This window comes from Polyodon spathula, chromosome 2, assembly GCF_017654505.1.
Source record: "Polyodon spathula isolate WHYD16114869_AA chromosome 2, ASM1765450v1, whole genome shotgun sequence".
NCBI lineage: Eukaryota > Metazoa > Chordata > Actinopteri > Acipenseriformes > Polyodontidae > Polyodon > Polyodon spathula.
In genome coordinates, this window is record NC_054535.1 from 43474888 (window position 1) to 43491471 (window position 16584).

Below are 16584 nucleotides of genomic sequence, written 5' to 3' on the forward strand. Positions count from 1 at the left end.
AAACAGTACACAGCACTTGAACCAAAATAAATAGACAAACAAAATGAACAGACACTAACAACCGGCACGAACACTAAACAAACAAGTACCGTGCTGGTCCTACAGCACGACGTAGCAATTGATTATTATCTTTTTAAAGCTTACTTTAATCTCCTCACTCTCCCCTTCTTTCGCCCTGAACACACAACCCAGAGTGAGTGAAAACATGCTGCTTTATGCAGCTGTACTGAGACTCGATTGCTATACAATCATTCAGTTGGAGTCTCGGTACAGCTGAACGTAAATTAATTTTACTGCAAGTCCCCGTGCTCACATATTATTACATTTTACCTGCACATGAAGTGCTGTGTAATCCTCGTGCCTAAATACAAATATACATTTTAAATCCCTCGTGTTACACATACCCGTTTGTATCCCATGTACCAATGACTATACACCAACATTAACACACAACACGCAACATATAAACATAAAAACGCACAGGGGCGGGCACACTGCCACATACCTCCCCCCTTGTGCGCAGCACACATGGCCTCAATGGCCATCTCCCCCCGTAAAAGTCCAAAAGTCCAACACTGAGTCTTGAGCCAGGAAGCGAGGTTTCAATTAACCCATGGCTGCAAATGCTGTCAGCACCCCTGCCGGTAGTGGCATGGCTGATAGTATGGTAGTCCACCATACTTCCGCAGCGGAAAGGCTGCTGAGGAAGGTGGTCTCCCCCCCCCCCCCTTCCTCACAGCCGGCAAATCCCTCCTGTGGGGCTCCAGCCATAAGAACTACTGCAGCGAAATTGCTGCGTGAGAAGGTGATCTCCTGACCTCTCCCCCCTTCCTTGCAGCCGGCAGCTTCCCTTTCTGGGGCTCCGGCCACAGTATTCCCTGCAGCAAAGCAGAGCCGATGGCATCCCTAGGTCGATGGCGTACTAGGATCCCCAGGCGATGGCAAACGGCATCCCCAGGCGATGGCATTTATATCTTGTGTACCAATGACCATATATCAGCATTAACACACAATACGCAACATATAAACATAAAAATTGCACAGGGGCAGGCACACTGCCACAGCGTATTATTAATATTCTGAATCTGATGGCAAAAACCAATATCCCTAAGTTATGATAATACTGTATAATTTGCACGCAACATTTTTAGTCAAAGTAAAAACAAATGTATGTATTTGACTATTTATGCTCCAAAATCTATCCACCATCTTGTGTTGACTATTCCTTTTACCATATATTTTTGATGTCATGTTGATTGTATGTGCAATAACAAGCTAATCCCAATATCTGTGTCTTTCCCTTGCAGTTGGTGGGCAGTCTGCTGGATTTCTGCTTCTACACGTTCCGAGAGTCCCAGGCCCTGAAAGTGGAGTTCCCCGACATGCTGGTGGAAATAATCAGTGACCAGATATTAAAGGTGGAAGCTGGCATGACCCGGACACTGTACTTTCACAAGAAGTGACTTGAAAACAGAGCATCTTCAAGAAGGACTTTGCCTTAAAGTTGCCTATTTTATTCCACACCCACAAGCAAGGGGATAAATATTTTCTCATGCATACATATGCTCTTCAGCTCCGGAACCTGTCTGGAGGGAATGACCAAGGAGAAGGATGGTCTTTAAATCTTGCACTGAAAAGGACTTTTGAGAGTATACCCCCGAAGACTACGACATGGATACAAAGCCATATATAGTTGTTGTCGACATCCTGACTTAAACACTGGTAAAGCTTAATTAGCTAATGTGGCTTTCGTGTGGTTTTTGTTTTTTACTGGAGGTTTACAGGGAGTAAAGCTGGAGGTTGACTGCATTGTAATAATGTACCCAACTCCAAGACCAGATTTCTGTTTTTGTTTTGAAAGATAATGCATTCAAGGCACCTGAGAAGGTCTGAGCATCAATTGAGCAGGTTTTTTTCCATTTTGGAGTAGAGTCCCGACACGGAGCTAACTCCCAACAAAGGTAAATGTATTTTTTGAAAAGTTGTAATTTTTTACAAACATAAATTTCAGTTAATTTAAAGGGAATAATGTGCACACAACACACAAATATCATATATCTATATATATATAATATATATATTATAATATATATATATATATATCTATATATATATATATATATATATCTCAGAATATAAATGATTTCTTTTAAATGCAAAACACACTAAAATACACTAATAAAACTGCCAACAAAGGTTATCTAGCTGAAATGACATTCTTATTCTTTTTATATTTTCTAATAACATTAATTGGTGTTATTGTAAATTGATTTCCTGTAACACTGAGTATATTATAATTAGAGCTGTATTGCAATGGCTCAAGAAATATATTTAAATACTGTATTTATTTAAAATAATAAACACATAGTAGTGATTGGCAGGCGTGGGGATTGGAACTTGAGCCCACTTGTAAATGCTATTGAAGTACATACAGTCCATGCAAGCTGTATCATGTGCCATTTCACTTTTTGCTGGGATTTTTTTTTCCATGTGTGTGGGTGTATTACACTGGTATATAAGCTAAATAATAAATTGCTTTACATATTAGGAATTTATTAATAATGCTTCTTCATTTTTTAATATGTAGATTTAGTTTGATAAATCACCAAAGTTAAACCAGCTTTTCATGAATAATTAATGAATCACTAATACTTTATTTCAAGGTTCTAGTAATAAAACATTTGTAAATCTATTAATATGCATTTTATAAAATAATGTAAACACATTTTCTAAACAGGTGCTTATTTTGTTACAACAAAGCAGACATGAATATTATCTGTAGTAACACGCGTATAGCAGGTTTTTTTTTTTAATCAGAAAACATAACATAGTGTTTATGGCAACCTTCTTAACAAATTAATACTGGAACCTGTAAATAAAGTTGTATAATATAAAGGAAGATTATTGGGTGATTTATGTTTTTATCTGCAAAATGAGAAGTTTGGAAAAAGCAATTGTTAAAACAGTTTAATATTGTAAAATGAATTCTGACAACAACAGAAAAGCCCCATGTTTGCCATTATTTTCATTTTGTTGTTTGTAAGGAGGGCAAACAGTCCTTTGTACCGTTAGATTGTTTTTTTTTACCAACCTCCGAAATCAATTAGCAAGGCAGGCCATGTGAGAAAGGAGCAGGAGCACAGACATGCTGACAAGTAGGGCGAATGGAAGTTGATCCTCTTTATCTTCAGGTTTTTGTTTTTAAATCTAGGATTATGTACTTCCTATTGCCTACCTTAAGTTTGCACAGAAGAGTATATGTGGTTATGGGGCATTAGTATTAATTTATTGTATAAAAGTAAGGAAGATGGTATAGAGTAAACAACGCTTTTTTCTCCTATGATGTTGTGTTTGCTGTATAACATGACCCAACAATGAGGGGCTTCAGGATTGGTTGTTATTCTTACCCATGTGATTGGGGGGGGGGGATTATGTCACAGCAAACGACAGAGGCTAAAAAAAAATACCTTTGCAAGCTTTTACAGATTATTTTTGCAACCTTTTTGCTGCTCTGTTTACTGCTGTGTGTATAATTTCGAAGGACCTGAAATTTTAAAATAAATGATACAAAAAAAAACTTTAATGGTTTATAGGAAGAATGGTAGAGTATTTTTGAAAGAATTCTATTTTGCTGGAGAAATAATATTTAAGTACTTTGTCTAAAAAAAGTATTTTTTTTGTAAAGTGAAATGTTTATGCATGCTTACTGAAGAGATGTTTACAAAGTATTTAGGAAAGGGAAAGTTGTGCCTTTTTTATCTTATCTAATTTACCATTTGACAGTGTCTGTTGTAAATAACCACAGTGTTATTGGTTATTATCAAGTGTTTCTACTTTGTCTATTGTTTGACAATATTTGTAGTATATGTGGCTCCCACCATAGAAATCTGCTTTTTCTGGTTTTAGGATGTTGAGAATTGTTGCTACATAGCCCAAGAGATGCTAATAGGACTCAGTTTAGAGAAAAAGAGGAAAGTGGACAAGAGAGTGAGAGAAGTAGATGCTAGACTATCCGAGTGTGAGACTAATTCAAGCCTTTGCTTTAAGAGTTAATTTAAAGATACATTTAAAACATATATGTTTTTGTATTTTTATTAATATTACTGTTGTTGTTTTTATTATTATTATTATTATTATTATTATTATTATTATTATTATTATTATTATTATTATTATTATTATTATTATTGTTAACTTGGCAAGAAATTCAAAGTAGCTGAATTATAGATTATGGAAAGATATGGATTATGATACATTTCAAAATACATGTACATAAACTACATGTAATTACACTGTAGTTCCCTTTCAAGTACGTAATGTAACTATTACCGAATGGGTATTTACCTCCTAAAGACTCAGAAACCTGAATAAGTCTGTGATGCAGTCATGGCCCGCCCTCGAGGGCACAGAAGTACTGTGCTCACAGCCCTCCAACACATTCTTCCTTCAAAGACTGACCTGACGGTCAAGCCTTGTTCAGATAAGTACTTGTTACCTCTATCTGCTATATATTTCACATTCATTGTGTTTTTACACAAAATGTATGTGATATTAAAATAATCGCTGTAATAGTTTTCAGTAGTTACGTGTAATTTGTGCACTACAGCCTGGTGCTTGTTACGTCCCACTGCGGCCTTGTGCCCCGCATCAAGCCAGCGGCTGTAGTCGCTCTTTCCCAGCGATCCAGCAGCATAAGTCAGCTGACTTGTGCTCTCCCTCCAGGCTGCAAAGCTCCGTCTGGAGTTATTATTTGTCATTTTTTATTACAGGACATTTTATTCTCATTTTATTGCTACACATTATACTGTAATATTTTATTACGGTTTTGCAGTGAAGTTTTCTCTTGTGTTTTCTGTCTCTTTTTACAGACACTGCACACAGGCCAGTCTGCAACCAGATGCTTTGCACATGTACAGTGAGAGCAGGACCAAGATACGCACTTCAGGTGTTGGTTGCTTGCAATCCCATCCACAGTATCTTGATACCGTTTTGGTAACTTTTAGCATCACCATTACAAAGGTTATTAGTACCATCTAAGAACAGGTATCCCTCAGTCTTGTGTATGACGAACTGGGACTGAGGGTACTGCACTGCTACCACACCGGTGCCAACCCGGTACCGTACCGTACAGACTCTGTGCTAAAGTCACCTAACTGGTGCCGAACAGACCCAGTAGCGAACCGACCCGGTTACTACCCAGGCATATGCAGACCGCTACCGACCGGTGCTCATGCCCCCGGACCAGTACCTAACTGGTCTTGTTTGGGTCTTGACCCGCCCCTTTGTTATTTATATATTTAAAAGCAGATTGAGTATACTGTACACTGCATTGCTTGCTTCTTGCATCATGCCTAGGTTTTATCCCTGCAAGACTGCAAGTCCAGTCTGTCTATTGAGGACAAGCATGGCAGATGCTCTTCCTGCCTGGGGCAAGAGAACGCCAAGGAGGCAGTTTCTGCGAGTTTTGTGCATGGGGGGGGGGATTATGTCACAGCAAACGACAGACATTGGAGAAACGTTTCTACTGCAGCTCTGCAGAGGGCCCTGCGTCCTTTACTCCTGCACAGCACTCTTCTCCATCACAATCTGTTAGAAAGGTGGCTGTACCAAGGGAGACCGGATGACGCACCTGGGAAAGTAGCTCATGTAGGAAACCATCTTCACGGCTTCTTCTCCTCCCCCAAGGAAGAAGAGACGCCGTTCCAAATGACTCAGAGCAGACGTAAAAGCTCTAGGCATCTGTTTCCCCACCAACGAACAGTTCTAGCAGAATTACTGCCTCCACCGCCTGTGATAAGGTGGGCGAACAAGAGCCGGCATTCCTCTCTGAGGAAATGGAGTCTGACAGCAGATCCCCTGTGGTTAAGCTCTCCCTGTCTGCAGAGCTTCTACCACTGATCAAGAGGGCCACTGCAATCTTGCTAGTGCTGTCCCGTGTCCCCCCCAATGCACCCAGATTTTCTTTTTGAAATCCAGTCATCCTGGGATCATCCAGCTACAGCTCCTGCTGTTTCCTGGTTGATGGATGCCCTATATAGGATGCATGATGCAGAGAAGCTGGGCCTGGCCCTGGCCCATTTTCTGCCAGTGGAGGCTTCAATTGCCGCCTTGGTCCAGGCAGCTAATTTAGCGCTCCTGTCCAAGGACAATACCTGCTCCAACAAGCAGTGCCGGTTCTCTGAGGTGATCCTCAAGCATGCTTATTTAGCCAGTGTGTTTGCCTCATGGATAGGCAATTATATAGTATTATGGTAGCCTTTCATGTCAACCGATGATTTTCCATCCACCTCATTTCCAGTCTGACAGGGAGTGACAGCTTCATATGCTCTGACAGTCTGAACAATTTTTAGTCCCATGGTCAAGCCCTGTATAAGCAGCAGCTGTCCAAGTGGATAGCAAACACAGTTAGTACTGGCTATGAGCTGGCCATCTTGCCCCTTTTGGAAAAGCTCATTGCCCATTCCACCAGGGGAATGGCAACTTTGTGGGCTTTATTCTGGCAAGGACATATGTAATGGAGCAGTGTGGGCTACTCCCCATACCTTTACTAGGTTCTACATACTGAATGTCTTGGATCCTCAAAACCCTGGCTTTGGAACTAGAGTGTTAGGGCAGCTTCCAAGTCAACCCTTACAATAGGCATAGAGGTGAGTGTCTCCCTACATTTTTTTAGCCCTAGCTACATGCTACTGGGGTTCCACATGGTAAATCACTAGACTGCCTCTTGGCTTAGCCTTGTAGCATTCCAGTCGTTCTGCAATCTTGTCCTTGCGACGGCTTTGGTACACTCACCCATATGGTAATGGTTACATTTCGTACTTGACAGGGAACATTAGGGTATTATCATAACCCTGATTCCCTGAAATAGGGATTGCAGCAGGCTTGGAGGAAAAATGTCGCTGAGATCTGTGAGCGCAGTTCTTTTATGCCCTCAGGGGCGGGCCATGTCTGTGTCACAGGCTCTGCGAACAGCTTTGTTATATCTTTTTCAGGTTTCAGATTACCCATTGGGTAATGGTTAACTTTTCTATTCCAGGGAACCAGGGTTATAATAATAACCAAATGTTTCCAATATTTATTGCATGCGGTTAGCACACAGGTATGTGGTTGTGAGAATGGAACTCCATACATTTATTTAAGTTCTCCCAAACATATATTTGTGTTGTAAAGGCATGCATTAAGTAATGTAACAAAAGTACAAGCACAGTGTAGCTACAGTTCAGTTAAAGTAGTTATATTCTGAAGTGTATCTTGATGCATTTTCTTCTCTAGCAGTTTTTTTTTTTTAACTTGTGTTAAGTCATTCTGAAATCAGACCAAATGATCACAGTTTTCGTTATTAGTTACAAGAACACTAGATGCAAGCAGATTTATAAAGGGTCTGCGTTCTAATTCTAATGGAAATAACATTCACTAGCTGGAAGCAGTATCCTTGTATGTTCAGTAAACACCAACTTGGTTTAACGCTTGTTTTCAGAAACATTTTGTATTACTGTCCAAAGGTTCATATAACAATAACTGTGTTATTGACAAGGGGGGTGGGGTGGGGGGGAATTAGATAATATACATGATTTGCTCCAAGAGGGATCGAAGTGAATCAGCCCAAATCTTTTTTTGTTATTAGTACCTTGGAATTGGAATGTAGACATTTTTATTGAACTGTTTGCATTTGTTGCTTTGTTCATTTGCTTTTTCATTTAGTTGTTCAGTAGTCATTACAGTCTGAATAGACCAACTGGGATGCCACATATTTCTTTTCATTTGTACACCTGAATGGGATTTTGACACAAGGGAAGTTTGTCTTGCTCTGGGATTTGTTTGAAGGGGCAGTGGCTGAGTTTAAAAAACAGAATATCTTTCTGTCCCAAAACCCCAGATCTATGCATCAGCCACTCTGTACTGCCCTTTCTATACTGAATGCTTTCAAACAATAATTAATGTAATCCAATAGAAGCTAGAAAAAGGAGATACTTAGAAGGCCATTAAATGAATAGTCTAGTGAAAATGCCTTGCTTTGTTTTGACTGTTACAACTTTAAGGTGCACACTCACAGTGAGCCGTTCTGCAGCCTCCAAGCCTGTACATTCAACCATGTAGCTATAGAGAACAGTTTAGTCCAGACTATAGTTTATATACCTTATTTTCAATAATGGCATGGCTTTTACAGTAGTGTTGGCTGGAAAGTGCACACTAACTGTGTTTTATATGCCAAAAAAAAAATGCTTTCACTCATGCTTTTTTCCCCAAAAGTGCATCCACGGTGATCTTTTCAATGTCGATTCGAAAGACATATAAAGTAGATCAGCTTGGCTCAATGCCTTTCATAGAGATATCACATGATAGTAAAGGCTGTTCAATCAGTGGAATCTGGTTTTAATTTTAGAAATGATGAAAAAGAGGAAAATAACTAAAAAATGGAAAGTGATGTTTCCGCTCAGAAATAAAGGTTAAAATGTATGCAGTTAAAATGTGGCCCATTCCGGCTTCTATTCTTCCACCAGATTCTTCATTTCTCCTATCTCCTATCTATATCAGCAATTGGATAGCGCACTTAAAGTACATAGAGCTAACAAAGAAATTCCAGTAAATCTTACCTAATATGAATTATTGTAATTTCATAGGTCTCACACATAAAAGATGCAATGTGTAATATTGTAATGTGTTTGTATTGTATATAGGAACATGTGTGGCCTACAAAATCATGGTAATACATATAATGTCATATTTACTCAAATTATTTTGTTAGCTCTATGTACTTCTAGCCATATAGTCAACATGTCACTGTCTTTCACAGGTATCCGTCCTGTAACAGTATGCTTTTTGTTTTTACAATGCTTTATACAATATTTGTTCGGTACTATCCATAATACAAGCAGATATGTTTATAACTGTGTTACGGATTCAAATAAATCCTGTAACCAATATCTGTGTCTGTGATTTTTTTTTGACAATGGAGAGAAAGGCTTAAAATTAAAAACTGACAGTCCCACTCTATCTGCAATGCTGCTTGTGGGTAGACTAACAATATGTTGAATTTAGGAGAATGTGGGGATGAAAAGTTCACATGTGGATCCAGATCACATGGTCCCCTTTAAAATCTAAATAGGTAATTAGGTAGATGAATCAAAGAAAAGCTAATGTTAATATTTTGAGGATCCCTTTAATAATACATCAAAAGAATCAAACAATTTGAAAACGTTCCAGTTCTTTGAAATTTACCTTGTTAATAAGATAATTATAGTAGTTTATTTTTTATAAAACCCAACTGCCTACAGACAGCACAGCCAAAAGTAAAACATATCTTACAAACCAATAAGGTTCTATTTTTATTTATTTATTTATTTTAACCATGCTTCTTACTGTTTGGCTACCATACACCCCCAGGCTGACAGAAGACTTTATTGAAAGCGGAGCAAACTGCCAGGGTGAAAAAAGGTTTCTGCACGGTCCAGGAACATTTATTCACAGAACCGGACTTGCTATGGAACTGTTTACAGAAAAAAAATATATATAAGGATAGCAGAGTTATACACATTCCAGTCGAATGGCTGTTATGTAAAAGGTATTCCACTTACTGCATATTCATCATGGATCTTTGGCCAGGCTATCTGTACAACTAAAAAAATCATTAGAAAAGAACTGGAAAACATGATGGTATTCACATGATTCAGAGGCCATTATTTTAAAGGGTTATCATAGAATGCAAGTCAATTGCAAATATACTCAAACCCTGGGACAAAAGTATATTTACAGAAAAAAAAATTAATGTTATTGCCGGTATAAGTATGGTTAACTACACATTATAAAATTGGGACATTAAAAGTTTGAATTGTTAAAACAGGCTCTGTACCATTACATTTCTCTAAACTAAAGTAATAGAGAAAGTTTAATTCCAACAGTCTCTGGAACTGTTAACAAATGCCTTATGTACTTATAAAACACTACAATGAATAAATAAGTAACAGAAGTTGTTTAATTATAGCGTTATTACATTTGTTGGCACTGTTACTTGACTGAAATCTAACTGGACATATGCAAAATATGTGGCTAATGTACTTTACCAGATATGAGGACTATAGAGTTCTCTACACCACATACAATAAATATAGTAGCCTGAATCAGTAGAAATAGTCTGTAAAAAAATGTTATGCTCTGATATACTGCATATAGTATGACACAAAGTAAAAGCACACATATTTAGCATCAAAATGTCTGTGTACATCAATATTTTACAGTGAAAAAAAGTTTCAATTGTATTGTTCTTTTAAAGAAATATACTGAAGCAACCATAGTTTGGCAAAACTGTCATACAGTATGTGCTGCTTTTTCCTGTGGAAGCGATATTGTGTATTAATCTGGTTTAATGAAAAGCATGCTCTTTTCTCCTGAAGAGAAATCAATTTGTGCAATCAAACAGAATTACAGTATTGCTGGAGTCTTGCACAATGCATAAACTTTATTCTACACATGTCTGCAGAGAAAATAATACAAAATAAAAAGCAAAAGCAAAAAAGTAAGATGTTAGACATTTTTGGGTTTAAAAAAAACAAATCAGTGCTAACTTTTTAAATGCATTTATTTGCTCAGATGAGTGGTCTTCCCAATGTTCGGATGGTTCTCACACCTTTGTCAAGGAAGCATACAGTTTTCTGATGGCATGTAACTTTTGTACAGTTGGTACCTTTGAAAACCTAAATGCATTGCTCATTAAAACCCTTGGCATATTTTTAAAGAGGAAATAATTATCTATTCAGAGATACCAAGATATTTATAGAGCACATAATCTGAGTGAAGTTATCCAGCAGCAAATTTCCCATCCCCAATTTTACTGCTTTTTCCTAGAAAAAAAAACATTTTGAGGATTTATTGCAGAGTGCTGAAAGTTGGTATAGATGTTGAGGGATAATCCAAAATTAACTGGTGTTTGTAAGAAGCCGATAGGTTGTGTGGTATGGCGGCCGTGCTGCCTGACGTCAATCACAAATTAAAAAGATCTTCTCCAAACCGCTTGCCTGATTGAAACAAACCCAACGGCACATATGATCATGGCGTGGTTGTCTTTAAGATTTGGTCAAGGGAAGTTGCTACAATAAAAAACATGGTGGCCACGTTGGATGGCATCATCAACATACAAAACTGGCTTACAAAAACCTTTGTCTCTGAAACTGCTAGTCCTATTGAACCATAAATTGGCACGCATGATCCTACTGTGGTTCTCTTTAAAAGTTGTTCAAGGGAAGTTGCTACAATAAAAAAACAAGGCGGCCACACTGGGCGACATCATCAACATACAAAACTGGCTAATAACTCAGAATGCAGATAGGGCGTTGGTTCCTATGTAAAATTAGCATTCTGCACTATTTGCTAAAGTGTTTGGTACTGTTACTCGTACTGGAAGCCGTAAAGTTGCTGGCAACTAGTTATTATTATTATATCAACTTCAAACTGCTCCTGTTTGCACGCGGTGTAACCAATCAACATGAAACTTGGTAGGTATCATCCCATGTAGATTAGTTCAGATGCAAAAAAAAAAATTGCACTCCTGTGTCAACCAAGATGGTGGCCTGATGCATTTCTTTAAAAAACCTTTCAAAATGTTCTTGGGAAGTGGTGAACCGATTAATCTTCGCATACGTCATCAGCAACCAAAGCCACTTAAAGTTTGGGAAGCAGAAGTTGCTGCGATAAATTTTACTATCAAAATGGCTGCCACCAAATTTGCCAAAATGCACCCCAAACATCAAACTGCTTCTGTTTGCAAACCGTTTAACCAACTCACTCCTAACTTGGTAGGCGTCATTCTGGGGACAATGGAATTCAAATATGGCAAAACTGTTTTTTCAAAACAAAAGATGACAGCCAGACCTACCTTTTGTTCTTAAATTTAAAACCACTTCTGCTGAACACAGTTTTCTTGATTAACTCCAAATTCGAACAGCATCATCCCTGTGTCAACACAACTAACTTTTAAAAATGGTGTTTGTGCGTAACCAACATTCCACCTGACACATTTCTTTAAAAACCTTTCAAAATCTTCAGACAAATGTAAAACTAGCTTATAACTCCTTACAGAGTGCAGATAAGTTAATGGTTACTATGGAACACATATAGGAAACCATATATGCGCAATCCAAAAATTACCTTGCCTGTGACCTTTGACCTCTCCTTAAGTTACAATGTAAAATTAGCTTATAACACCTTACAGTGTGTAGATAGGGTCATTGTTACTATGGTGTTTAAAGTTATAAAGCATTGTGAGATAATGAACTAATGCAGTATTTTGAACTGAAACTGCTCTATAAAACTGATCTGTTACTGACATTTGTGCTGCAATGCTACAGCCTGCCAAAACTTCCAACTGGTACTGAGCTTGGAAGCCGTAAAACTGCCTGGCAGTTCTAGTTCCAACATTTTACTGTATTCACATGTACAGTGATACATCTTAAACACTATAACATAAGCTTAAGGGCAAATTCAAGGTTGAACTTTTACTCAAATATAGGTGCATTTAAAAAAAAGATGTGCATAAATACTTGAATGAGAACTGGCATAAGAAAAAGGGTGAAAAAGCATTTTATCTCACATAGGCCCATATGCTTATATTCAAGATAATATGGTACAAATACATTTAACAGCATTACGGAACTGAATCTAAAAGAGGTTGAAAAATAAGATTGAAGGTATGCTTTGCATGATATACCATCTGCAGACCACATTTATTTGTTGAAAGGGTCTGAAATCATATCACACACACACACACATTTAATTGTCATAATTAGACTTTCAAAGGTACTTTTTTGTATTTGTTTATTTATCAGCAACAAATCTGAAATGTAATACATGTACATTTCCTTAATTCAAAAACACACACCAGTAAGAACAGCAATTTAAAAAACAAACAAACCCCCAACAAATCACTGTGTCTCGCTGTGTGCAAGAAGTGCCCCATGTGCATTTACAAAATCCAAACTACACCAGTTGCTGTGCATTAACAATATTCCAACAATTATCTCTGATGCGAGCCCACAAAAAAGAATAAAAAGAACTACAGAGCTTAAGTTAACATCAAAAATAGTATGTTAATTTGTGTGGTACCACAGGAATCATGGAAATTAATAGCCTAAGTTCCCAAACTGGAGCTTCACATGCATTTATTATTGTGTAGTAAATTCTGTGCACGAAACCAAAGATACCAATATAAAAGATCCTGCAGATATCAATAGGGGCTTATGAAAAGGGGGGGAGGGGGTCCCTTTGTGTGGAAGTAAACTAGTGAATTTACCAGGTACTTCATACTAAAACCCCCATGTACTGTCTGTGCTTAGTCCTCCAGCCATAAATAAGCACTTTTTAATCTGATTATTAATTCACACTTTGCAAATACTGTAGCTACTGCTTTGCAATTTTCTGAAAAACAAGGATTTGGATTTAACATGTACAATATAAATAACTTAACACTGCAATACAAAATACTGTATACAAAAAAAGACCTAAATGTTTGAGATTTTCTTTGAATATATAGAACAAAAATGTTTTGAGCTCAACCAGCACCTACATATACCAGCTCAAAAGTCAACATGAAGTCTAACTAGAAAAATCTTACAAAGCAAAAGTACAGATTTATAATTATATTTGTCCTTACAACTTGTGGCACGTATGTCTTGTGTAATAGCTGCAATCTGCTCCAGTGAAACAAACATGGTAGATATATAGACAAGTAAGATAAACCCATGCACAACATTACAGACTTTAAAAGAATTCTTACCTACATCTATACAAATAAAATTTTCAAAAGAGAAAGAATAATGAATTATGCTAAAATGTTACTTTGATTAAAATATAAATTACAAAGTATAGATAAAAAAAAAAAAAAATTAAAATGCTTATATATATTTTCTCTATATTCCAACCTTTATTTCTTCAAAGCTGGTCTTTATTTTAAGACTGACATAAGACAACATGGTATTTATATTTGGCAGTTTGGGGAAACACATGGTTCTAGTGGCATGTTTGAAGGCATATCAATATATGCAAAAGTGAGTCTTAAAGAAAAAAAAAAAAGGGGGGGGGGGGTCACTACTGAAGATCATGGATACCATGTATATACTCAATATCACCAGCGTTTCGGCTATAGAAACTCAACATAGTTTTTTGGAATAAGTCCGCGTTTTCCATCAAGTGTTCCATCCAGCCATCCCGGTTCTTTGGAAGAAGTCACTTTAAAAAAGGAAAGACAAACAAAACAATTCAATACATGAGTGATTGTGCAGCTTGGAACAAAGAACATGGTTAACATGTGTGCAAGTAACAATCATCTCCCACCAAAGCCTGTAAACATAATACTGATAATTTTGTGAAAAGGTAGGCCATCTACATCTACCAGAAGCGATATACGTACATAATATAGGCACAGGTTCTCCATGCTAGTGGTAAGAGGAAGTAGCTTCCAATTGCATTTTCATTGCCCCCCAAAAATTAAGAAAACACAGCATATAAGTAATTGCAAATTAGAAGAAGTAAATTACAGAATGATATTGAAGAGAAATTAACAAAAATAAACTGAAATAGGATTGTTTGTAATTGCATTATTATGAATTCAATATTTATGAAACATTAGTTACTTGGTTCCCTTAAATAGAAACATAACCATTACCATATGGGTATTTACCTACTAAAGACCCTGAAAACTGAACGAGATATATCAAAGCTGCTCTAAGAGCTCTGTGACATATTCATGGCCTGCCCACGAGGGCATAAAATTAATCTCTACGTCATTTTTCCTTCAAGGCTGCAATCATGGATACAGAGACTTTGAGGGTTAATGGTTACATTTCTATTTCAGGGAACCAGAGTTATGATAATAACCTAACAATCCCTTTCAAGTACGAAATGTACTGTATGGGTGAGTGTACCGAAGCCGTCACAAGGGAAATATTGCAGAATAACTGGAATGCTACAAGGCTAAGTCAAGAGGCTGCCTTGTGCATTACCACTAGGAACCCCAGTAACAAGTAGTTACATGTGTGTCGCAAATTTGATTATTTCATTTTGGCCAGTTCTAATCCTTGTCTGTTTTTCAGGGAACACAAAAGATACAATAGCAAAAACACACCTCTGAAAGGACTGTGTTTTAAAATAAGTAGGCTTTCATTTAGATATACTGTATTGGTTTTGTTGGTACAATACTATATTTTCAGAATGATATGATTCTGAAAATATCACTTGCCAAAACTAGAGACAACATGTTAACTGTAATACAGTACATACTTTTAAATCGGATACGTATTGTAAAATTTCCCATTAACAACCTAACAGCAAAACATCTAAATGTTACCCATGTACATAACTGCGTAAAACGTAAAAGGCAAAGCAATTTAGCAAAACCAAAAGATTAAAAAAAAAAAAAAAAAAAAAAAAACACACACGTTTCCAGAATTAACACAGTACCCCAAGTCAGTATTCACAGTTGCAGAATACAGTGCTCGACAACCCTAATGTCACAGTTCACTTGCAAATGAAAATGCACAAAAGCAACAAAAGATCACAGATAAAAATAAAAATAAAATACATCACAGTATCTAAAACACTGTAGCTTGTCTCGTTCGCTTTATTTTGGCTGCATTTTCGTCAGGTGAAACTGGAGGAAGCGCTCTACAACTGCACAATATAAGAGACTGATTTTGCATGCAGAGAATTTTTAAAAAAAATGCAGGCTGCAACGGATTTTCAGATAAATTGTGACATTGAAGAGATGGACTTTGCGTCAGAAAACTGGTGACTGAGTTGGAAATCACGTGCGACGGGTATGTTGTGACTGAATGTTATCAGATCTTCAACAAAAATCGAATAATAGATAAAAGGGACCCTGAGTGAACAAATAACACAAAATGTTGATACTTATTTCATTTAGTTATTAACGAAAGTTATGCAACACCCAATGCCCCCGTATGAAAAAGTTTTCGCCCCCTTAGACTGGTTACGCCACCTTTAGCAGCAATAACTGCAACCAAGCGCTTCCTGTAGTTATTGATCAGTCTCTCACAGTGCCGTGGAGGAATTCTGGCCCACTCCTTCATGCAGAACTGCTTCAACTCAGTGACATTTGTGGGTTTTCGAACATAAACTGCTCGTTTCAGGTCCTGCCACAACATCTCAATGGGGTTTAGGTCTGGAATTTGACTAGGCCATTCCAAAACTTTAATTTCTTGTTCTTCAACCATTCTGATGTAGACTTGCTTGTGTGTTTCAGATCATTGTCTTGCTGCATGACCCAGCTGCGCATCAGCTTCAGCTCACGGACAGATGGCCTGACATTCTCCTGTGGAATTCTCTGATACAGAGCAGAATTTATGGTTCCTTCAATGATGGCAAGTCATCCAGGTCCTGATGCAGCAAAGCATCCCCAAATCATGACACTACCACCACCATGCTTGACCATAGGTTCTTACTGTGGAATGTAGTGTTTGGTTTTCGCCAGATATAACAGGGCCCATGTTGGCCAAAAAAGTTCCACTTTTGCCTCATCTGTCCATAGAACACTGTTCCAGAACTCCTGAGGGTCATCCAGGTGCTTTTTGGCAAACT

At 37.5% G+C, this 16584-nt stretch overlaps 2 protein-coding genes across 8 annotated transcripts in view; one reads left to right on the plus strand and one right to left on the minus strand.

Moving 5' to 3' along the window:
• LOC121296858 (mineralocorticoid receptor-like) overlaps positions 1-1930 on the plus strand; it is a 114494-nt gene extending 112564 nt beyond the window's left edge. For all 4 annotated transcript variants that reach the window (XM_041222738.1, XM_041222729.1, XM_041222754.1 and 1 more), the window contains one exon: positions 1308-1930. In XM_041222738.1, the coding sequence (XP_041078672.1) occupies positions 1308-1463 (156 nt within the window). In that variant the 3' untranslated portion in view covers positions 1464-1930. The remainder of the gene's footprint in view (positions 1-1307) is intronic.
• An 11030-nt stretch (positions 1931-12960) lies between these two features.
• LOC121296876 (rho GTPase-activating protein 10-like) overlaps positions 12961-16584 on the minus strand; it is an 80574-nt gene continuing 76950 nt past the window's right edge. For all 4 annotated transcript variants that reach the window (XM_041222793.1, XM_041222778.1, XM_041222787.1 and 1 more), the window contains one exon: positions 12961-14217. In XM_041222793.1, coding sequence (XP_041078727.1) covers positions 14175-14217 — 43 coding nt within the window. In that variant the 3' untranslated portion in view covers positions 12961-14174. The remainder of the gene's footprint in view (positions 14218-16584) is intronic.